The sequence below is a fragment of the Drosophila obscura genome, unplaced genomic scaffold, assembly GCF_018151105.1.
Source record: "Drosophila obscura isolate BZ-5 IFL unplaced genomic scaffold, ASM1815110v1 contig_9, whole genome shotgun sequence".
Classification (NCBI taxonomy): domain Eukaryota; kingdom Metazoa; phylum Arthropoda; class Insecta; order Diptera; family Drosophilidae; genus Drosophila; species Drosophila obscura.
Genome location: NW_024542883.1, coordinates 5049200 through 5074737, shown reverse-complemented (window position 1 = coordinate 5074737; position 25538 = coordinate 5049200). Strand labels below are relative to the sequence as shown.

Genomic DNA, 25538 nt, shown 5'->3' with positions numbered 1-25538 from the left:
CGCTGCGATGGAGTTCCGTTTCCGGTTGGGCTGGGCTCTACCGTCGCCCCATCAAAACGGGAACAAATCTTTATAATCCCTGATAATTTCGTTAATGGCTTTAATCACTTACTCACAGGCATGAAAGGATTAGACCAGAGACAGGGAGAGAATAATTTAAATTTCATTTAATTTTATGCGAAGCTCACAGAAAATTTTTGGCAGCCATTGCGATGTCAAGTCGTGGCTCCTCCTTTTTAGTGCTGTCCTTGTGTGCCTAAGGTCACACACTTACGAATGCTCGAAGAGTTATGTACTCGTACAGCGACATCTGTTTACCTATGCTGCATATATATCTATATATATCTATATACACCCAATTAGGCAGCTACAATTGTTGCCGTTCACTGTTGCGTGGGGGAAACTCAACACTCGACGAATGAAACTCAACACGAAAGTTTCGGGCGATGGATGGGGTGCAGTTGAGTTGGGTGAGCTGGAAAGCTCCGTCGCGGTGGCGGCAGCTATAAAAGCCCGGGCCCATCCACTGGCGCCACGCACAAACCACAAGCGACGCCCAGGCATCAGACGGGAAGAGGACATACCACCAAAAATAATCCAGAACCAGAAGGAGGACATCCACATCCATCAAGATGGGACCACGTTCCCTGTGGCAGCTGTGCCGACGGAGCTGGCGGAGGTGTGGCTCCAGTCAGCGGCTCCAGATGCCCGTGGCCTGGAGTGTAGAGCTGGCCTGCTATCGCCGATATCAGCGTATTCTTTAGACGAATTCGGACTATTTCTATATCTCCAACAATGAACCTAAAGAATATCATAGCAACATCATATCAATCCATATCGATTTACGAGAACACACTATGAATAGCCAATTGTTTTTATGAATACGACGGCATTGTTTTGAATTTGAATTGAAAAAAAATGTGATTTTTTGTTATCAATAAACGAAATTAGTTATAGCTGAACCAATATATTTGAAAATCATTTAAAAACTATATTCCAATTTCTCCGGGACCCTTTAAAACACCTCCTGCCCAAAAGGTATTCTGGATATATATATGTAGGTATGTAGATAAAGACTTTCAGATTTTTGAAAGTGTGTGTTCTCAGTTTTGGACACAGAAATACATTCGAAACAGATGTGGTTTAATGGATAACTGATAAGCGGTTGACGGATGCTTGAAACTAAATATCCAAAGTCTAAGAAGTAGACTATAATTTTATTATTATTAGTTTAGAATTAAATTTAATCAATTACGCACATTCAGTGTTGAACTATTTGGGTAATCACAAACCCCTTTTTATAATCTATTAGTAGAACCGCGCGCTTCGCTGCTTACTTAATGCATTTAATGTTTAGGAATTCATCGAAATTAAACAATGACAATCAAAAGATATATAATATTTTTTCCAGAAAACAATTTTTCACACAGAAAGGTATAAAAACAAAATATATCATAAAATGTTCTGTTCTAAAGAAAGACAAAAAATGAAATGAAACAGGCGTTCAAACATTTTTAGACCAGATTTTTTTGATTAATTTTAAATTTTTGTGGAACTTATTTATGGAAAAGTACAAATTTGTTTGTGAAAACCATGCCACATTCTGTATATAAAAATTTCGTATCACGGGGATTGTGGTTGAATTCCTCCCAAACGGCCTGACTGATTTTCATGAAATTTTTGTCGTATATTAAGTAGGTCTGCGCATAGGTGAAAATAACGAAAATGTGCGAGAGGGCATATCGCATCTGCTGAAGATTTCTCCAAGCAATTGCCGACTATCGGTAATGGCCGTGCTCCTGTCGACGAAACGAGCAATTTTTCTTATCGAAAGACTAGCTTATCAGGAAAGTATTCCCGAACATCATTGCTAACAATAAAAATAACAAATGGTTTAGCGAGCGTGCAATTTTGTCGGCTAAAAATACAGATGTGAATGACTTAAACTTTAAATTTTAGAATCAAATCGTTGGTACACTCCAATCAGCCACTGAATCCAACTGAATTTTTAAACTTACAACTGAAGGCGGGCTCGGTAGTCATCATGCTTCGAAATCTAAACCCACCAAAACTATGTAATGGAACGCACTTGGTGATAAGAAAACTGATGAGTAATGTGATTCACGCGACCATACTCAAAGGAAAATTGAAATATTTAATTCTGAAGATTCCAATGATCCAAACGGGTATATCTATTGAGTTTAAACGAATTTAGTTTCCGATTCGTCTTGCCTTCGCCATAAATCACAGGCCCTGTTTGTGTTCAAAACTTGGAAAATCCATGTTTTTCTCATGGCCAGATGTACGTGGCCGCCTAATACAAAAACAAAAAATGTAGTATATCACAAGGTGCTTCAATAAAGATTTCGATTCTATTTAAATAATCTTATCGAAATTTGAACTATCTATGTTTTATTATCACTTTGAAGTTTATCTAGATGTGTTAAATTGGGGAGAGACCTAGTTCGCCGGTTCCGCTAGTTGTATACATATAATGAGAATAACGTGCGTAATGTAATGTTCCGTTCAATGTTTAGTACCTTGACAGCAAAAGCGTACAAGTCGTGGGTTAAACGAAACTATGGTGAAGATTCTTGCAAGTATAATATCTGCTCTGATGATTAGCCATGTTCTGCAGACGCTAGCAAAGCAATAAAGATCTGAAGAGAGCAAACAATCGATGAGATTGAAACGTCTACAAAATAACCATTAATCTGGCAAATAACCAGGCCTATTTGGGTTTTCATGATGCTCAAAAGTAATCAGAAATTTTGTTGGTCGTGTGCAAGTGGGCCGGCCAAAAATTTGCATATGTCAACACGGAACAGCAGCAGCAATTGCCCTGAAACACGATTTATCTACGGGTTCTTCGGTGGTTGGAGGCGGGAACGCACTGAAGCACAAGAGATACATTTGCCTGATGAACAAAATTGAAATGTTAATTACATGCCCAGCCAACTGAGTGGCAGAAGGGGGTTGTTCCGCCATTCAGATACGCACTGCAAACAGTTTAAAAAACAGTCGAGAGCGTTGTTTAGACACTGGCTAAGCAAACAGGAGAACAGGAGAACAGCCTCGGCTGGTTTCTGATTTGTTTGCTCAACTCTTAATCAGACCGAGTTCTGAGCACTTTCCATTGAGCTGAAGGCGAGGCCGAGACCGGAGCAGCAAAAGTTTAATATGGCATCGATAACCCCGGGCTAGGGCTAAACGCTGGAAAACACACAAACACAGCTTCTGACTTGGACCAGGGGATGATCTGGCAGGGCTTCACTCTTTGGAACTCCCATTCCACTCAGATACAGTTGACGCTGATGAGGTGTGAATGCCACCGCAGCTTTTTGCTTTTGTCTTATGCCTTCATCCCTGTGCATTCCTCTGCTGTGGCATCCACTTGAGGTTAATTGAATTTCAATGCCCCCTTCCTTAAATGAAAACGTTTTTCTGGTCTTAAGCTGGTTAGGCCAACTCGGGACAGATGCCAAAACACAGGTCTCTGCAATATACTACATACATTTTGTATGCACAATCTACATACGTGCTTATCTGATCATTAATTGAATCTGATTCTAATTGAAATGTGTTTGCCAATGTAACTTAATTTTGTGAAGACTTCGGCTTATTGGTTAGAAATATTCCTCTGTGTTCAATAAATATCTATTGATTTTTGAGTTTAATTTTAAAAGACACCCAACCGACAAAGACACCAAAGACACCACCCTTGTAATTTTACAAGTAACTTAATTAAAGTTTAAAATTTTAAATGATTTTCAAAGGAAACATGATGCAGGAGCTGTGACAACAAATACATTTATCAGGAAGGGCAGAAAGTCCACTTTGCATCATCAAAATTCGAAAAGCAATATCCTATAACGGCTTTGGGATGTCCAAGCTATCCGGAACACCCATGATTGTAATTTTGATCATATTATTTTTATTCACCAGCTCTCAAACTGAATTTAAGATTGGCCAATACTAAAAAGTTGTTGATGCATTTCAAATTTTTGAAGAATTGCCTCCGCCTATTCCAGAAAAAACTTGTGCACTCAATCATGTGTGATTACATTACGCCCAGAGAAGTGTGAATCCAAGATATTTTTTCCGTTTTTTTACAACTTATTATATCGAATTTCCAAACTTTGGCGACACATTAAAAGGATTTTCCTTGGCACGTGCCGCCTGCCTAAAATGGAAGGGAAATCGCTCTGAACAATTCTGAGTGGAAATAAGAGGAAAAGCTCAAAATTAGCATTTACTTTCAAAGAACGTGTTTATTTAGCTATTTATTCAATTTTAATTTCCATTTTTTTCTGCGTTCATCTTTAGAACAATCAGTCATGGAAGAAGAAGAAAAAAAGATGCGATTACATTTAATTGAATTTTTTCCGCGTTCTGTTTGTGCGAAGAAAGCCAAAAACTGAATTGAATGTATTATATTACCAATAAAAAAAGGAAAGAAAAATAATAAAAATGCGCAACGCGATTGGGAGTACGAAGGGAGAAGAAAAGTAGGAAAACGTGATGCTAGAGTATTCAAATTTCTTCTGGGGGTAAGATGTTCCAACGAATGCCTTTCTGAAACCGAGACAAGCTCGTTAGGATGTGGTGTCGAAGTTAAAGCTTCCTTATGAATTATTTATTCGAACTTCGAGTAACAAGCCGCAAGTTGTCATAAAAATCCCGCCCAGAAATTACCTGTTGATGAGGCATACGTTAGTTTAGCCCTCAATTACCAGGTCTCTGGGGTGAAATTGATCCAAAAACATACTCATTCCTACAGGGGATGAGGTTAAGGGTGTGCTACCCCCAGAGGAGGCATTAAAATTTTATCAACTTGGTTTCTGCGCGTTGTTGCTGTTGAATTAAGAAACACTTGGCACGTTAAATCAATTTGCCATTTTATAAATCTTCATTTCGCACCTGAAACGTGATGGTGGTCCCCTGGAGAGGCGCCACAGGTGGTCTTGTCCCAGACAGTGGAGCGACCGACGATAGCTTTAAGTTAAGCCATCGGCTGATACGTGACTGCCTCGAGCTAGCCCGGATTTGCACTCTTATTTCTATTTATTTTTTTGCCAGCAGTTCGCTTAGTTTATACGAGTTTTGCCACTCGTATTTGCATTGGAAACTCGTTTCAATTAGCTAAAACGTCCTGTTCACACCATTTGCCTGATTGTCCTGCCCGGCCACTGACCAAATGTGCCTCAGTGCTCGGAGTTCATTGCCCATTTGGGGGGCATTTTTAATTTCTGTAATGCCTTTTGTGATCTTTGAATGGTGTAAGTGCACTCGAGCTGCGGCATCGTCAACATTGTGGTTATTTTCGGAGACTGTTTTGAGCTTTTAAGAAAATTATGCAATTGCATTATGGCGCCGCATTGGCCACTCTCGGACTCTTTACATCTTAACGTTCCGCGCATTGTCCTTTCCTGTACGACAACAAGTTTAAACTTTTGATCGTATATCAAACGCATCGGAAAACGGGGGCGGTCCTTTGGGTGATGAGGGGCGCCCAAAAGCGCAATCCAGCGAGACTTTGGGAGCTGTGTATTACAAATAGCTCAACGGGCGGGCCGCAAGCCAGAAGGAAGGACGACTGTCAATGCTTTGTCTTTTTTTTTGTCAGTGGGTGGCATAATTTATGGGCATCCCTCATGCCCACTCCACCTAGCGCTTCCCACTTCTCCACTGCGGTTATTAAAATGCTTCAATGCTCTTACCCATACCCAAGCCCTCGCACACACTCCAAAGCAGACTCGGCTTTCATTGTCGTCAGACAACTGGAAAAAGTGTAGCATACTCGCCGGCGCCGACTAATGGCAACTGAAGTAGCAGTAAAGCACAGTGGGATGAAACCCACTATATTTGGGTCGAATTTCGGAATTCATAAATTGTGAGTTCTTATTGGGCCTAGATTGAACTACTATATAGAAAGCTGTCTTAAGATCGAAAGCTCAAAATAATAGCTTTTGTGGGAAACTTGTTTTTTATGATATTTCATGTGTTCTTTAACAGAGAGATACGGTTAAAATGGGACTCATAGGTGTAAATGCTGAAGAAATAAAACATAGATGGTTGGCGTGTTGCCAGTTTGAAAGATATCTATGTATTGTTCGTAGCGGGAAACTTACATATGATATATGATATACAATTTAATCCAGAAAACATGAGAGCTGTACCACAGTGGTCGGTGTTGTCTCAGCTTCCTTTCTGCCTGATAATCAATAAAATGTTTTGGCATTTACTTTCATTGTTTGCTGCTGCAACGCCCCTGCAGCCGCGCCTCTGCGCAAGGACTTTATTTGCATATTTCGAGTGGGAACTGGCAAGGCATATTGCGGGACTTTATATCCTTCCGTCGCCGATGCCGTGCTCAAGTCCTTTGCACCGGGCGTGCCTCGTGAATTGTTTTACTGTCGACGTTCATTTGGGTTGATGTCCCAAAGACTTAGGACACAACATGAAAGTCGCTTAATCTACTTAAATGTCTTTGAGCTTGAATTTCCCTCGGCCCTCCCTTAGAAACTTGCGAGTCTCAGCACATCCAGCCTCGTATCGCCGTCGATACGCGAGACGAAGGGGATATTCCTTGGCGTTATTAACATGGATTTATGGCGTATCGTTGGCCGACTTAGAGCCGCTATTAGCGTACAAGGATGCAAACAAGCTGAGACCGGGAAAACTTCTTCAGAACCGTCTCACATGTCAATCAAATCGAATTCAAGGTAACAAAGCAGAAAAACGTAGAATTCATTCAATGATTTGCGGGGACCGAAAGGTAGCATCAGATAATTTCAATTAAAAATGCCTTTGAAAAGGCATTTGTTCGCTGAATGGACGGGGGTGGACGGGGGATGGACAGGGTCTGGCTACCATGACAAAACGTCCTCCTTGATGTCCTTGTTGTTGTCGTCAACTGCCGTATCAGCAGTTTCAAATCCGGGGGTGACGGTAGTCAGTCTGGGATGGGGTCTGACTGCAGCTTAATTGAGTTTCGCTTTGACGGCAACCGCATAAAAGGCAACAACTTTTAAGTATTCACATTCACAGCAATTAAAGCTCCTGTCCTGCCAGGTCCTTTGGCTGGTCTCCTGCTCTTTCTGAAGGAAATTTAATATTTTTCTAATGATGCAAAGCCTTACCGAATGAATACACATTTTATGGTTTCTTCACACAGCTGACCAAAGCTTCGACAGACCTTAAAGGAGGGTTGGACTTCAAAAACTTATATTCAAATGATTTTTCAAAAATATTACAGATTTGAAGCTGGCACTAATTTGATTTCTCTCGGAACCATTTAAACCTTAACTTTACTCTTTCTTTTAAATACATCTCTTTTAAATGTATCTCTTTACAGTAATTCATGCGCTGTCACAATGTGTGAACATTCTCAAATGAATTTGAGAGTAAATAATTGATAAAGATGATTAATATTAGTTGGTTTATTTAACCTACTTTTTTAAGCTTTTTCAGCATTTAATTTTATTCTACGATGGTTAATCTGTAAGTTACACAAAAAGTTCATTTTTAAAAACTATTGATCTTAATGGATATCTAACATAATGCTGAATATTTCATTTCACCAACAAATCTATGCAGCCCAACGCTGATTACCTGTTGCATTCTAAGTGAAATGCCATACTCGTAACACATTACTGCTCAGTCCTATATAGGGATATCGAAAACACTTTTTTTTAAATACGGTTTGTAATTCTACTGCATACCAAGTCATAGAAACTTAACCAATACTTCTACATATGTATGTATACGAGTATATATACATATAAGCTCCTGTTCCTATGGTTTAGTGACCCTCTCCCAAATCAGATTTTAATTTTCAACTCCGTACTGCTCGGAATTGCATATTTTCTACGGTTACATTTGGGGTGGATATATGTATGTACATATGTCTGCGTACGTATATTTATATCGTCATAAAGTTATCATCTTGATGCTGACGAGCTTGTTGTTGCGATGACGTAGCAAACAAATTTCCACCGTTAACAATGGGCACGTCGTCGCTTCTGTTGTTCTCGCCACTCGCCACGCCTGTCAGAAACCACTGGGAGTCAGTCCCGGAGTCATTTTGTCAGCCTGTCTGCCTCATCCTGCTGCCTCCTCATGATGCTTGATGGCAACATAATTGATGCACTCGAGCGTAAGTGATTAGATTCATTATGATGCCTGGCAGGCAATGGCAACGGCTCGAATTTGACTATGGTGTGGGGTGGAGGGTATCAGGTGTCCACTTCGAATTGAAATGTTTGAAAATTTAAAATTATTTATAAAACGTTCCGCCGTTCAGAAAGAGGAGTACTCGTGGTCACAGTCCAGACTGCCCGCCGCTGTTAAATGATGTGTGACAACATTTTTATTACCCTTCCCCTTTCCTATATCCCATACGATGGTAGGGGTAAAAGCCAACGTGCGCCAACATTAATCAAGACATTCTAAAGATTTAGATATACGTATACATTTATATTTATGCATTTTGAGGGTAAAATACAAAAAACAGAAAGCAGCAACAATGCTCGACACACGCCGGGCGACAAAAGCATTTGCTTCCGGTATGCCGCCTGTGGCAGGACTCCATAGGGTAGGGTATGGGACAAAAAAGCCGGAGGAGTGTGCATTCTAGCTTGAAATAAAGTTGCACTGGCTGGCGGCCGCCTCGCTGCTTGGCTTTTGTGTTTTCCGCTTTTTGTTGTGGGTAAAAAAGCGGATAGAAAAATGTGTTTCATATGAATAAATATTCCTTCTATGCCCTTAATGGATTTCGTTGTTGTGGGACTTTCTCTGTCTGACAAAGGGGTTGGGACGTACTCATAAATGGGAGCATATGCTAATTAAGACGAGCAATTCCATCGCCCAGAGAAGAAACTATTGTGTAACCATACCGGAAAAAATGTTTAGCACTCAGAAGGTATCTCTGTAAATCGTATTACAATTGGTAGAGTCTCATATACATATATATGTATGTATATTTTGATTCTTTGTATGGGTCCCTAGGATATTATAAAGAAGATTTCCTATGGGAAAGGCTGAGCCTTTCTTAGGAAGAATTTTTAAGAAGAGTATTGTGTTCAAATAATTCTGTCTGGTGTTTCCTGTTTTCCCTTTCATTGAAAAATAAGATGTGCACATTTTCTGGTTTCGTTTTGGTTTCTGAATGAACTAATATAATGAGTAATAATATGTACATTGATATGGATGGTATATGATGGGAGCAATGGAAAATGTATTGCTTTTTCGACGGCTTCTATAACCTGAGAGATCCTCAGCGGCTGGTACAGTTCGAGTGGCGGGCATACAACTACAGATAAATAATATAAACACCCAAGTAAAATTTAAGGAAAATCCTTTTTATAAAGTCTATATTAAATAAAAGGAAATCTCTCCAAGTAGTCATCCCCTGCAGCCTCTTGTTCGCATTTCCCCATCTCATACCAGACTTACTTCATATCTCTCACGCTTCCAGCTATTTGCACACAAACAAAAATAAATATTAAATCTCAGACTGACGGAAGCGAAATCGTTTTGTGCCAGAGACACCCTCGTACCACACCCCACTCAGTGGCACCCACCCCTCTCATCGGATTTGGTTTCACCGATGTGGCACTTTACTCGTACTACTATACAGAACGGACTATGTATGTGGCACGCTTATCGACTGGCGCAGCGTTTAGTTTTGTGATTGAGTGGGTGGACATGTGGATTGACAGGATGAGTCGGCTAGATCAACAGTCGGCCGAAGCTCATCAATTTCGCTCATCATGACTTTCCGTGTGGGAAAATCTCTCGTCCTGTATACTTGTGGGGGCTCCGAGTCGTGGTTCTTCCGATGAGGACCAACTTTTAAAGTCGTCACATTTTGGTCTGGTAATTAAAAACGTGAGAAGCTGTACCCGGGAAACCCTTTGCTCGGAGTAATCCGCACCCCATACCTCATAAATCAGACAACGAAAAGCCATACATCATAGACACCATGGGGAATCCCACAAAAAATTACAGAGAGTTGACACGGCACAGCAAGAGCCAAAAGCCTCAAAAGTTATTTTGTAATTAGTGCAAAAGGCAGAGACAGCCAGAGATGGAGGAACATCAGCAGCTAGAACAACTGACTGGATAATGATGATTACGCTGGCGCAATGAAATTGAAGACGACTTTTGGTCGATGCTGCACTAATTACCGCTGACGGGCGACGGGAAGCGTACTCCGGGCACGGGCACGGGCTCAGGCTCCGGCCTGTCAACTCAAGTTTGACACTTTTTTGCTTGCAATTTATGAGGGCGGTTGCTCGGCTGAGCCCACAGAATGCGGCACTGTGGAACTGGAAGGAATATTGCTATCCAATTTTAATATTTTGGGTAAAATAAAAAAAAAAAGGTGTAATAAAGGAAACGAACATTTATTTACTTTTATTTCACGAATCGTGACAACAATCTGTGCAGTTATACGTATACAAATGATTATGACTAAAAAGTTTTATTAAGTGTTTCAATGACAAATAATGTTAGACATGCGGCTATTTATTAAAAGACGTAAACGTTTGTATGAAAAACTTCTATCAAAAATTATATCAATTGAAATTGTTAAATATCCAAAGAAAAAGTATATATTTTAATAAGATTTGAATATTTAAGTATATATAAGGCTTTTAGAAAATTGTATTATTTCACATACATATATCGAATATATTATTCTTTGTAGAAACAACGTTCAATAAACACATAAATATTTAGAATCTAAATTTTAGATTTCCATCCACTGTGCACTGTGAACGTTCGACTGACACTCGAGCCGTTGTCAAGGCTGCCACTTAGTTTAGAGTTTTATGAGCGCAATTCGATTATTCTTCATTTACGTCAATCAATGTGGAGGCCCCTGCCTACTGCCTTCTGCCTGCTTTTAGGCGCTCTCCCCTGCAACTCTAATCGCTTTGTTTAAATAGTAAACGTTGCAGGAAACAAGGATTTTTCGAAATTTAATATCACAGATGATGTGTCTGAGGCGTCTGCTTTATTGTTGTTGGTTATTGGGCTTGCCGCCATCCCGTCTATGGAACTGTCTGCCCAAATGTCTGCTCTCACTTCTCTATGTCGCCCTCGCCCTGTAAGCGTATCCTTTCGAATACGAAATCCTTTGCGGCTATGACTGCCGAAGCTGCCACTGTTTTGTTGATTTTCATTTCATTTCCTAGCTGGGTTTTTTTCTTGTTCTCATTCTCGTTCTACCTCCTGTTTATTTCGCTTTGCTGTTTGCTTCCGCAACTTTATTATAGCTTTTGGCTGAGTAGCAACTGTTTGGCTGTTTGCTTTATGCTTATGAGGGTAAGACCAATGCGTCGTATTGGCCTTGTCGCCAGAGAGCTGTGGGAGCAGGAGATACTAAAGGCTGGGGCTAGAACGGAAGCTGGGGTCTCTATGAGCCATAGCATTTGTGGATTATGAATTGGTCGTGCTGGGTGTGTGAGAATCGGGGCACTTGCACAAACTGTTGACTGAGATTATTGGCTACTTTAAGAGGCCAGCTCAAAATAAGAAAAGAATAGGAAAGCAATTACACATACAGCATACTTTGTAATAATTTAGGAAAACTTGAAAAACCATTCTTGGATTTTTTAATTTCAGCGATGGAAAATAATACCCCGTTCGATCACATCACATTCTGGCCCATTGTCCAAATGGCTCGGATTTGCTGTATAAAATTCCCATCAGCAAATGGACTCTTTCGTTAAGAATTAAACATATAGATGGTCATTTTATATTTTATATATGACACTGTACATGAAATAAGGTATTATAAAATGTTCCCTGTTCCTTTCAGGTTAATGGTTAACAAATATTCCAAGGTTTTTGTTTTGTTTGCGTTTTAAATAAGCTTATACTACAGTAATGTCAAAGACTAAATGGGGAATAAATGGAAAAAATATTTGATGCCATTGAAATAACTTTGTACATATTTACATATGTAGGTATTTCACTGAAAATGTGTTCATATGTATGTACATACGAGTACATGAGGGAAATGTCAAATTATTTTAAAATTCAAAATTCACTGAATCTGGTGAATATATGCACTCAATCAATACACATTAAACATGGAAGGAAACAAGCCAAAAAAGCGCGAGACGGCTAGAAAAGTGCAATAATGAAAAAAAAAATGTAATCCAATTAAGGCAGTCGAATGGATAATATAATTTATTAATTTTATATCCGGTACTCATTTTATGAATATATAAGGAGATAAAAAACATGTTGAATTCTTTTCTGTCCCGCAGGATCGGATCTATCCAATATTGCAGTGTGCATTGTCGTCCTCCAGCTCCACAGCGCCCACAAATAAGACATTTCTAATCGCTTTAATAGAAAATTTGAAATTTTAACAGATTCTAATCAATGTAAACATTGATTTTGATCTGAGTAATGGGCTTTAATGTATAAGTATGTAAACATATACATGCGCATGTACATATGAATGTATCTACATTATTATTTTTTCTTTCCTGATTGACTTTTATGCTATAAATAGATTTTAAGTTTTTTCTGCCTATTAATTATGTTAATTTATAAATTAATAACTAATAAAAAGTGTACTGATATGTTTTCCCAGACCATAACTAAACAATATACATATGTACTATACGATATTTTTCATATTTTTAATACTTATGAATTTATAACTAAACATTGCCAAAGGCTATAGAATAAAATAATTTTGGCTACAAATATTTTTAATATAAAAAATAAATAAACAAATGTGTACAACAAGATTTTGTTTTAATGTTTTAATTATTTGCATTATTAATGTTCTGCAGTCACTTTTATCATTCTCGTCTGTCAATAGCTAATAAATATCCATTTCTTTTATATGAATTCCCCTAAAAGTGTTTTTGACAGTCCAAACATTTTAGTTCATTTAGTTTTCAAGTCTCACGTAGAAACAAAATCTATCAATGCTTGATAGACTGGACATTCATCAATGAAAGAGGAATGAGTTTGCTGGGGCGGTGCTCATCCATAAATCGCTGCGTTTTTCGAGTTTGGAGTTTGGAGCAATCAAGCCAGCGGAGCAGACAGGGCAAATATTCAAAATGGCTGACATTTTGTGCTATGTACGGGACCGAGAAGCAGACCCAGCGCTAGACAGAAGGAGAATGTATATGTACGGGTATATGGAAGGGCAGGAAAATAATGGAAAATGGCCTGGCAACATGTTAATAGCATTTCACGCACGACTGAGATTCGCATGCCAGACTGCTCCGCATTCCCATGCCGCCCACTCACATCAGGCCATATACCGGAGGTGGGAAATCCCGGCTCCTGATTGGTTTGGCCCGGCCAGGTGGCTCGGCCGCCCCGACTCCGGCCAGGACGCGACTTTGCTACTGTTGCCAGCAACCCTCGACCAATGCTGGGTACGGCATTCCGGCACAGCCCGTCCGCATTCCTGGGCCTGCGCAGCTACCGGTCGGAGAGCTTTTCACCACACGGGGGCCAGTGGGAGCGAGCGAGACGGGCGGGTCGATTATGCTCTGCCAGAGCATAATCTGGACCAGGGCACCCATCTGGGCAGACAAGAAAGGCGAATGCGAATGATGTTAGTTTCACTTCGTGCGTTGTCCTGCTGAGGCCAAAGCGAGCTCGGAGCTGCGTTAGTGCTGCATCTGGTATATAAAGAGAGAGGGGAATGTGAATATATAGAGAAAATATTCTGAATAATACTATGTAATTGTTGAGTGATAAACAGATTGCTGCAATATGCGCAAATGTTAATAATATCCACTTTGTGACCCCGAAAAACTCCTTCGTAATACCCTTGAAAGGGAAAAATCTTCTCATGCGTTCCCACGCTTCCAGTTTCCAGTAGTCGAAAAATTCCAGTGTATATACTACGCCCCTCCCCCATACCCCTGCTCCTCTACCGTCATCCAACCATCCAGTTCAGGACGCGACTGAGATAGCTGCTTATGTACTCAGTACCCACAGCCATCCCCATCCATGCCACCTGTCCTTTTCTTGGGACCTTGTATGATCCTCTGCGAGGTCTACGACGCTGCTGAAAGTGACTTGGCTATCACACAGTCTTCAGACAGAGTTGAATTCGGATCGCCATCATCCTCGTCGTCGTAGCCTGCCGTCGGTCTCCGGGTCAACTCTGTCTGAATGTTGTCGTCTCACATTTTAAGTTTTAATTAGTTTATTGAAAGTTTTTACTCCTACTTTTTTTTTCTCGGGGCGTGTGTTGCTCAGAAATTGTGAGAATGTAGTCAAGTAATACAGATGAACTTTAACCCAAAAATCAAATCGGTTATGTAATCGTGACTTGTCTTTTTCTTCCATTCGCAGCGTATCGTGTTGAGTGTTAAGCTAAAGAATCTGTTATCTGTGTACCTTATTTGTGATATCCTAACCAACCACAAAAAAAGTTTAAAATAATCAAATCATTTTGTTGCCTAATAATAATCATTTAACTTAAACGCGACTAAACGAAACTGTGAAACGAGAGGCGATTACATAAGCACGAACAACGGCGAAATGGATTACGTAACACTCGTGTGGCATGTAAGTAGGCGAAATTCGGAAAGGTCATAAGTACAGAGTGAAAGTACAAAGAAAAAAGACGAGATCACAAGTAAGAGTTATCCTATATAGCTACATTATTTGTCTCAAGAGGTGTCCTGGAACAGGATAAAATATTATAAACAATTTTCTAAGCAAATTTTATAATAAAATCTATAATCTATAATACAATTATTTTCAATTGTTGTTGTGAGAGTATTCTGCTGCTGCGCAGATGATGCTCACATCATAACATCTATGGAACATTTCTTAAAATTCATCAAATGATTTATATACGAAGGACTTCATACTTTTCATGCAATCTGTGTCTCGATTTGCCAAACTTTATTTAAATGGAATCAGTTTTAATGTTTTCTAGACCCTTTTAAAAAGGATTCGTCCCAAAAAACTTGTCTCAAATTTCTGGCCCACATTAAATGAAGCATAAATTGCAATCAAAACGTACTCTCAAAGCAGGAGAATTCTAACAAAATACTTTTTCGGCTTACCACCACTCCCACCGTCCTTACACCAATCCCCAGTCCCAGTTAGGCATCAAAAACACAAATAAATTTATGAACATAAGCAGCTTACAACAAATGTGGAAAATGGTGAAGCTCTAGTGAAAGCTTTCCTTATCAGCAGCAGCACACAAATTGGCGAACAAATTAATAACTGGTACAAATCTCTTTCACAGGAACTGTGAATGAAACAGCAAACAACCCACTGGCATAGAAAGCATCTTCGAACAAGCCAATACAGCGGAAAATCAAAATTAGATGGCGACCAAGTGAAAATCCCCCACTTTACCCAAGAGTTAAGTCGTCAAATTATTGCTGGCTTCACAGAAATTAACCGCCAGCCGTTTCGCCACGCCCATTGGCACGGTAAGCCTCCGTGAAGTAGGCACAAAAATAAGGGAATATTTATGCGCACAAGTGATAACCGCGGCACGGTCAACGGAGCAAAATATTCGCTGCGCTAGGAAAGGGACGACACGGCACGGGCACCACAGTGAGCCAAGTGGGAGATCCATAACCGGAGTCAGAACAAGAGTGAGAGCCAGGAGGTTTCGGCCACTGCCACTGCCACAGCATCACCATGAAGGGCTTGACGGCGTTTAAGGAGAAGGCGACGGGCGTGTTTGGCGGGTGAGTGGTGAACGAATCGAATATGATATGATGACACTAAACATATGGGTTGTGATATAATATATAAGACATTTTTAGTTTAAAAGCTATTTTTTTTTGGTGAGTTTCTTCTGAAACAAAATTGAGTGCATTTCGTATAACCTTTAGTGTTCCCATGGAATTATATAACATTGTGGAGACTACATAAGTATTACAGATAGAGGGAAAAATATAGCTAGATTTAGAAAAACCTTTATCAAAATCGAAACGAGACTTTTCCTATTTACTACAAATATAGGGCATTCACAAAAAAGTTTATTTTTGCACTTAAATTTTGCTGACCTGTGTAGAATGATGACGATGGGCAATATGCCGAGAATGAAATATGATTGCAATCAAATGGACTTTATACAGAGAGAGAGAGAGAAAAACAAAAAGAATTTAATTTAACGCAACGTTGATCTTGGTAGTGGTTGGATGAACTTGACCTGGCAATCCGGGATAATGCAGCATACAAAATATTCTCGTATTGATGCATACTGCCGACTAGCCGGCGTCGCGAAACTTTGGCACGTGTCTGGCCCCGGAAAGCTGTAAAATTATTGGCATGCTTAACAAGTCATTAAAGGGGAGTGGCGAGAGGGAGCTCTACTTTCCAGGAGTTCCAGGAGAACGGTGACAACAAACGCCTCGGCATGCCGGGACGCTCACCGGCGCCTCAGGAATTCCGTGCACGTTGCCAGCACGTGCCCACACGGAAGCCATTGACAGCGACGATGACTCCATCACCTTGGTCTGCTCGAATACAATAAAGTTGTGAGGCATATTGGGCAAACTCTCACACCCCATTCAATCGTTCATTTAGTCATTCATGGGGAGCACAATGTGAGGCATTGGTATGCAATTTTATGGGCACACCAGGACGGGATAACTGATTTCTCAAGGACCTTGGGCGCAAATTAGAAATTGGAACAATAGGTGGAATCGCTTTCATTAAGGAATCTGTTGCATGCCAACGAAAGGCTGCAGATGAAATTGATTTTTACGAGCGTTTTATTCATCCGTTGCCAGGATCTGTGGCTGAAGCACTCAAGGGGCACTCAAGGCGCGCGCGGCGCGAAGAAATTGGAATGCCTCAAGAGGCAAGGGAAAACTGAATGAGTTCCTTCTCATTGCCAGCGAAAATGAAATTAGAATTGTCATTGAAGACGCGGTCGTGTCGCTGACATGCCCCCGCTAAAAGACCTCCACCACCATTAGCCCCACAAGTACCATATTATCTCAGTTGTCAAGGCAAGCAGACTTCTATACATATATATACATATACGAGTGTATACATCTACCCTATTTTTATCTAATGGCTGCTTAATGGGCGCGCTTTGAGACCAAGTTAAAGTCAAAAGCAAGTTTCCATCAAATGCTGAAAATCCTTCAGTTCTCTGCTTTCCCACTCTCGTCTATGGCGCCAGTTAGCAGTAATCTATGCGGCGCCAAAAAGTCTACAACATTTTTACTGACAATCCAAACCGCCAAACAAGTGGCTGGAAAAACTTTAGCGCCATGGATAGTTTTGGCGAGACAGCAAAAAATAAGTCAATGATATATGTATGTAAGAATGATTTTCTGAAGACAGGCGACGGGATGCTCTAACGTTAAATGGAGAGAAACTGGTTGTCGATTGATGTGTACGAGTATATAAATTTATATATAGGTATGTATGTACATATATGAACATACACATATGTACAGATTTATATAATCTAGATTTCAACTAAAATATTTATTAGTTCCTTCAAGCTTATTCCTGATTTAAGACTAAATGGAGCATGTCACACAATATAACAAGATATTAAAAATGTATTCTAATAACCAGAAATTTATCAGTCATTCAATAAAGCAGTAAACTTTTTTAATTCCTAAAGAACTAATTTAAGGCAGAATATCTTTAAAAATTTGAGTAATCCATTTAATCACAATTTTGAAGCAAATTGAAAAGCAGCTGTGGAATTCAAATAGTTCTTGCTTAGGAAGATGTCTATTTTCACAACTGATTACCAGATAATCTCTGGCGTACCTTAACAGGGCTCTTGAATATCTCGAGAATCAGCTGCCGCTAAAATGGTAATCGAACAGCTTTCGGCACATAACAAACCTAATGACAGGCATTACACAGCGCTCTCCCTTTCGAAGGGCAGATAAAAATTGCCGCATAAAATTGGCGTCAGACGAGGCGTCCTTAAAGTCGGTCAATGCACAAGACGGTGGAAGGACTTATCGGCCTCTTCGTGGGGCGGACTTCCCGGTCCTGCGTGACCAGACGAGGGTAGCTTTAGCGGCAGACAGTTGAGTTATGTGACAGTCGGCGACTACGAGAAAGTTATCCACTGTAGCTGTAGTGGCTTGTTTTTGGCTGGTGGCTGCTTATTAGTTTGTAAAGCATACTTCTCGGGAGTTTGTCTGTATATCTATGGATAAAAATGGCCATGGAGAGGGGGAGATCCAGAGGTTAGCATTGTGGATGTGTCACTTAACCAGGGTTAATGGGTGGGTAGGGTAGACCACCACGATATCATCTAACAACTGCCATCAATCAGTGAGCGACAAGGTCTGGCACAGTGTTTAAACTGTGTTCGACCGACAAAAGGTCTCGGTAGAGAAATCAAATCGGAAAATACGATTTCAGATTTTCACCTGGTCGAATCAACTTTAAATACTTTAGTCCGCAGCCCTGCTATCGCCACTTAATAAAATTGAATTTATTTCAAGCTGAGGGAACTGCCTCCCTCTGGTAATTCCTTTCCACAGTCAAAGAAATTCCTTGGGGACCAACACGCAGAACAACCACCTTGATCGGGGAGGGTGGCAGATGCTGCCCTAACAAGCAGAGAATATTTGTGTTTTCACACCCTCTTCTTGACCTGTTGATATGGCCTGTTTCTGTTCTAATTGGCATGAATTATGACCATCTTTCCACACGCCCTTTTACTCTTCCAGCCTCAAGCCGAATATGGAGAAGTTCGAAATATCTCAGAGCTACCACACCGGGCATGGCGGCTACGAGGAGATGGAGGGCGGCGAGCGCGAGGGCCACGGACCCGGCGGCGGCCACGCCTACGACGACGATGACGACCGACCCGACTCGCCCGCCTCCTTCGAGGAGATAGAGCGTCCGCCGCTCCGGAAGATCGACAAGTACTGCAAGGCCGAGTGCCCATGCATGCCAGCCCGCTACACCATTGCCACCATGGCATGCGTGGGTTTCATGATCGCCTTCGGAATGCGCTGCAATATGTCGGCTGCCAAGTTAAAGGGCGAGCACAACGGGGTAAGTAACGCTGTTAATATTTGAATGATGGTTATACTTTTATATTCATTGAAATCACTCTTGGGCACGCAGACTAAAGTATTTTTGTGCGCTCAAAGAAACAGCTGGATGTGGGAGTGCAAAACTGCTTCAAATAGTTGTTTTTGCCAAAGACCTGTAATGTTTAGGACGTTTCGAAGATACTTCTAAGCTTCGCATCTCACTTCTCGAATTGCGGGACACAAGTTTGTCTTTGAGTTGAGCTTTGATGAAATTATATGTGTTTACTTGCCTAGAATGTAAAAATTGTGTGAAGAAATATCAAGATCATGAATCTTAAGAATTGACATCAATTCTTTTTTGTTGTGGTATATATTATGTTAATATATGAAAACTTATCCTTAGATCACATTTGATACTTGCAATCAATAAATGACTTCACTGGTTAACAGCGAAAAGAAGAAGCCTCCAAAATTTTTATATCCGGTACTCGAAGAGTTTAGTAATACATTAGATTTGTGGTCGAAGTGGATGTGTGTAACGCACAGAAGAATAATTTCCGATCCCAAAAAGATATATATATACATATATTCTTGATCAGCATCAATAGCCGAGTCGATATAGCAATGTTGGTCTGTCCATCTTGATGAGCGCCTTTTTCTCGGACACTATATGTGCTAGATCAACCAAATTTTCAGTTTTTAGACTCATTTGATATCACACTGCAAGTGTATTTAAAAACTTCGGCTCGTCCCCTTCCGCCTCCACAAAGTAGAGTCGCGGCCACTGCAGCAACACACAACACTCCCTCTGGCTCTAACTACATACAAAAATGGTTACGTTTTTTTTGTAGTATTCTACAGCTAGTTTTGAAGAACTTTGTCAGTCGGTTTTAAAAACCTTAAAGCTTAAGTTTACCTTTTGGGCAAATTTAAATTTTGATGCAATGAATAAAATCAACTTTTGTTGTTTAGGGTAATTTTTTTTTGCTACAAAATACTGCTTTCAAAAATTTTCAAATGAAATTTTAAACATAAAAGAAGCAAAACAATAAATTTATTGGAATGAGACGAAAATTTGCTTCATTTAGCAAAAAGCTGCTGTCGATTAGGGTGTGAATGGGTATCACTCAAAAGTCATACACAAAACGTCACGCCCCCACAAACATATAGGGAGAAACGCCAAGTTTGTGTGCCCTGTATGACATCCGGCTCGACGCTCGTTAATAATGGCCCAGGGCAATTTTTAATGAATACTGCTTTTCCACTCATGGTTTATATTTTGTATTTATTGTGATATTGCAGACGGTTTTCATGAACTGGACGGTTGCTGTGGAGAGCCATGTGGACTCGTCCTTCTTCTGGGGCTATCTGGTGACGCAGATTCCCGGCGGCTTCATTGCATCCAAGTTTCCGGCCAACAAGATATTCGGCCTCTCCATCGTCAGCTCGGCAACGCTGCATCTGTTCGTGCCCTTTGCTATGACGCTGATGCACGGCCACGTGGTGATTGGTGTGCGCGTGCTACAAGGACTCTTCGAGGTAAGTAACCAGATTCGATTTTGCCACAGATCAAAGCCAAGGATTACGATTGCGTGACGTTGCCAAAAGGGAGGGATTGGTCCCGGGATGGGGTGAGATTTTGCTTTCCGTTAAAGCAAATATGTGAAATGAAAACATGTCCTAAGCCCTCAAAAGAGGATATGGGTAGAAGGAAGGGAAAATAACAAAAGCATTTATTTTAATGCGATTTCTTTATGTATACGCCCAAGTCTATCATTTTTCTTTCTGCTCTCTCAATTAGAGATGTGACTATGGAAAGATTTTTGGCGATACGAACGGGAAAAAAGGCTTTTGTCATTTCACTTTAAGGTAGCAGCGTGAGCTCAAAAGCTGTACAACGAACTATCTTAAAAATGGTGTTCCTTTAATAAAAGAGCCGAAAGCTTTGGAAGCCTTTTAAATTAATACCAGAATATAGTGTCGAAAAAAGTAATCCTTTAATTAATTCCAAAACAATTCGATTTTATTGGATACAAAAAACCAAGCGAAACAAATACAAGATGCAAGCACTGAAATACAATTGAAATTGAAAGATAACAATTTTAAGACAAGTCGTATCAAGCCTGTTTTTGGTTAGTCTTTCAGATATCGTCACAAATATTTCCATGGACTACCATCACTAAACTAAATTTGACTTTCCATCTTTTATGTAACTTTATTTCCACTTAAATTTCATAGGGTGTAACGTATCCGGCCTGTCACGGCATCTGGCGCTTCTGGGCGCCACCCATGGAACGCTCCCGTCTGGCTACCCTAGCCTTTTCAGGATCCTATGCTGGCGTCGTGGTGGGGTTGCCCCTGTCTGGGCTGCTGGCCGATACCGTGGGCTATCAGGCGCCGTTCTATGCCTACGGGGTGTTTGGGATAATTTGGTATATGTTCTGGATATGGCTATGCTTTGAGAACCCGCGAAAACATCCGGCCATCAGCATTCCCGAGCTGAAGTACATCGAAAAGTCGCTGGGAGAGTCGCTTCATCCGACGATGCCATCGCTGAAGACGACGCCCTGGCGGGAAATTATGCGGTCGATGCCTGTCTATGCCATCATAGTGGCGAACTTCTGTCGATCCTGGAACTTCTACCTGCTGGTATTGTTCCAATCCTCGTTCCTCAAGCACAAGTTCGGCTTTAAGGTGGAGGAGGCTGGCTTTGTGGGATCCCTGCCTCATCTGATTATGACCACGATTGTGCCATTCGGTGGTATGCTGGCGGATCATCTGCGAAAGAATGGAATCCTGTCCACCACGAATGTAAGAAAGCTGTTCAACTGCGGTGGGTTTGGGATGGAGGGTCTGTTCTTTCTATTCGTGGCACATTCCTCAACATCGGTGAGTAAGAAGGGCTTTAGCTTTACTGGGTGAGTGCTAAAATATTGATTTCAGACTGGAGCAATGTTTGCCTTGACTTGTGGCGTGGCCTTCAGTGGGTTTGCCATATCTGGCTATAATGTCAACCACTTGGATATTGCTCCACGCTATGCGAGTATTTTAATGGGTCTCTCGAATGGCATTGGCACGCTGGCAGGGATCATAGTGCCATACGCATTGGATGGGCTTATACAGGCCAATGTAAGTAGCACGCTTTCAAATGTATTTAATCCAGGTTACATAACTGAAAATCCTTGCTTTGATATACTCAGCCCACTGGCTGCTGGACCACTGTGTTCACCCTGGCCGCCTGTGTTCATCTGGTTGGCTGCACTTTCTACGGCATCTTCGCCTCTGGAGAGCTGCAGCCCTGGGCCGAGCCGCCGGCCGAGGAGCAGCAGGTCTGGGCCCCACCGGCGGGAGCCATCACCAACACAGATCCCAGCCAGGCAGGCATGCTGGGCAACTACATGAAGGAGACCTCATTCGTAAGTCACATGCATGGCAGGGCTTGAGTGATCTCTAACCTCGACTGCTTTCGTTCTTACCTCTTCCTTGTAGGGTGCACCGGAGTACAATGAGCAGAGCCAAATGCAGCAATCAAGTTCCATTAGCTATGGCGCCACCGGGCACGTGGCCAACAATCCATTTGCCATGGCCGCCAGTGCACCCATTGCCGAGCAACCTGCCCCGCCGCCGTACGAAGACGTGGCCTACAACTACGACTACACGCAAGGACAACCCCAGCCGGGGCAGATAGGACAGCCGGGACAGATAGGACAACCGCCCTACGACCCGCAGTCATACCAGCAGCAATAAAGGAATCACATTAGTCACTGATATATATCATAGCTTTTAGTTGTAGTTGGAAATTGTTTAACGTTTATCGTTTGTTCTTGGTGTGTCGTTAAAGTTATTCTATCACTCTATATGTTGGGTTTTATTCGAAGAACTGGGGTCGCTAGTCACATATGTAGTTATTAATATCGAGATCCTACAGCTGAGTAAAACACTATAAAGTAAAAATGTTCAAACGAATTTTCAGCAAGGAATGCCACAAGCCACAAGCCACACTAACACAATGAAACTATGTACCTAACAGAGAAACTACATATGCATACATAGCAATACCGTAACACATAGACACTGAAAGGCACATTCGATCTACATATAAGTCTTAAGACACCATCGCTTCCGCGAATTTCTATTTACAAGCTCCAACCAAAAATACAAAGCAAACGAGAAATAGAGGGACAAGAAGGCATATTTAACATTTGTGTATATCATAAACTACATAATCCAGACATGCAGCACGTCTCAAAGAATATTAATATATATAAACTGATATCTTATGTATGTATGTATATATATATATATGTAGGTATATAGGTATATATGTATATATATTTACATGTATATGTATAGATCATTGACATTATTAGCACACATAATTATAGCTACAAATTGTTGTTAACTATGCAAATATGAAAACTGCAAGTTTTATTACCGTTGAAGATATTATATCTGTGCAAAGATCCGCCCCACAGGGTGACAGTATCTAGGCATGGAAAAATTTTAATCTTAAAAAACTAAGCAATTGTTGATGTTCGGCATGAATGATAGCCATAAAAGTTCATACTAACTAATCCAATATTCACATATGGTTATGATCATTGTTTGTTTATCTTATATACATATGTATATGCTTTTGTATATGAACAACACGAGCAAGGCACGATGTAGGTACTAAAATATATATTTTAGCCATATAAGTAGATAGCAGTAGGCGCATATAACCTCAGACTTGGTCTTCATATACTCGTCACACACTAATACAGACTAAGGACGCTAAGGACGTCCAAATAAAAAAAAAAGATGTTTCTTATTATTTCATTATAAAATTGTCACAATGTAAAAGATTAGACATAATGCGAAAAAATTGTTTGGCTTCAAATCTTTCCTATCTGCTTTTGTTAACATTTCTCTTGAAATTTCTTACAATTTTAAAAACTGTTTTACGTACTTGGATAATTTTTATATAGATGCAAATATTTTTTTTTAATATGAGAATACATTTTATATAAATTTAAATTATTTTATTTTTGCACAAGGAGGGGAGTACCCATTGACTATTCGTGAAAATACATGAAAAATAGCTGCAGAAATAAACAACATAGCTATTTATAAATGATGGACTCTTTTTTGGCGTGAAGAAATCGGCACTAATGTAACAACTATTAAAAATTTAAGAATTTATTTGGGCTTTATTCTCAGGAAAATATTCTCAATAAATAGGTTTTTTTTTTAATTATCTGTATAAGCTTTCACATTTTTTCTGAAAGTTAAGTCCAAATAAAGTCGAAATAAATAAATAAATCATTCTCTATGTATTATCATATACAAATTACAAACATTTACACCATTTTTTTTTTTTTGTAAATATGTATTATTATAGTAAAATTATCCAAAAAATTTAGTTTACTATTAACTTTAATAATGCACCATTTAATTATATTTCCTTTTGTTTGGCTTTAAATTTTATTTTAGCTATTAACTAATGCACAATTAAATTTTAACGCACAAATTTATATTACAAATAGCACTGTTTAAAAGTATTTCATTTCGTTATTTAACGCACCATTATTACTATTCTGTTGTTCTGAAACTTGATTTAGATGCAATCATATTTTCGATAACCTACTAATTATTCTTTTAATATTTAAACACTACCTACTATCTAATTGTTTGTGCAATACTTTAATAACAAATTTACCTAGGAATAATAAGAATTAATGGATATATATATATATATTTAAATGTAATTTAATCAATTTATTCACAATTAAAACACTATGTAATAAATATGTGAAAATTTTCTAACTAAAAGAGTCAATTCTTATACCGTAATTTGTACAGCGCAGCGAATATATATAAAAGTATATAATCAAACAAATTTAAAATATATAATTAGTATGTAATTATGGAATTTTTAAATCTAACATGGGGAAAAACTTCATGTTTGATCAATGAAAATAACAACCAAAACTGCTTGTGAAAGTGACAATACCTAGTGAAGTAAGCTTAGTGTATAGTCCATTAGCTCTTATTTAAAATTAACTTATGTTTAGTTTTCTTCTGTTTAGATTTGGGCACAAATTTTGAATGCTTCTCAAAATGTTGGCCACTTGGGCATATGTGTAATATTAGAGTAATTGCAAACCCATTATGTACATAAAAGCATAGAGAAATGCAACTGGAAGTATATATACTAGCGTAGATATCTTAAATCCGTATGTGTGTCTTCTAAAATCGAGTCTGTCACAGGAGAGATGAACACTTACGAGGCTCTCACCTGTCATGTGCTCATCTAATCGCATTGAGTTCTTTCTCTTTTTCTGTTTGAGAGATACTCAAGCTCTCGGGGCTGTGTGGACAATAATAATAAACAAAATATGTTAGCCGGAAAGCCACATATGAAAGCACTTAATCGCATCATTTGAAATGACCGTTTGTATATAATCTAACGTATATAAATACATATGCAACAAATTAGCTAATAAATGCTTCAGTGAGTCATATATCTAAGTGTATATAATGCCAAATTAAGAAACA

The 25538-nt window shown here is 39.8% G+C and overlaps 1 protein-coding gene across 3 annotated transcripts; it reads left to right on the top strand.

The window, feature by feature from the left end:
* The first annotated feature begins 13611 nt into the window (after positions 1-13611).
* On the top strand, positions 13612-23280 carry LOC111069280 (vesicular glutamate transporter 1). 3 transcript variants are annotated; one of them, XM_022359268.2, is made up of 9 exons: positions 13612-13670; positions 14350-14565; positions 15260-15713; positions 18687-19017; positions 20301-20537; positions 21237-21887; positions 21942-22127; positions 22199-22414; positions 22488-23280. In XM_022359268.2, the coding sequence occupies exons 3-9, from the start codon at positions 15664-15666 to the stop codon at positions 22743-22745; spliced, it is 1929 nt and encodes a 642-aa protein (XP_022214960.2). In that variant the 5' UTR covers positions 13612-13670; positions 14350-14565; positions 15260-15663; the 3' UTR covers positions 22746-23280. The 3 variants fall into 3 exon arrangements, with proteins under 3 accessions (XP_022214960.2, XP_022214958.2, XP_022214959.2); XM_022359266.2 differs by lacking the exon at positions 13612-13670 and adding an exon at positions 14075-14258; XM_022359267.2 differs by lacking the exon at positions 13612-13670 and adding an exon at positions 14075-14274.
* The last annotated feature ends 2258 nt before the right edge of the window (positions 23281-25538 follow it).

Bases quoted from the DNA above. Each gene is read 5' to 3' on its own strand.
- LOC111069280 (XM_022359268.2), top strand. From the start codon at position 15,664: ATGAAGGGCTTGACGGCGTTTAAGGAGAAGGCGACGGGCGTGTTTGGC. The intron at 15,714-18,686 runs GTGAGTGGTGAA...TTACTCTTCCAG, and splicing joins GCGACGGGCGTGTTTGGCGG to CCTCAAGCCGAATATGGAGA. The intron at 22,415-22,487 runs GTAAGTCACATG...TCTTCCTTGTAG, and splicing joins ACATGAAGGAGACCTCATTC to GGTGCACCGGAGTACAATGA.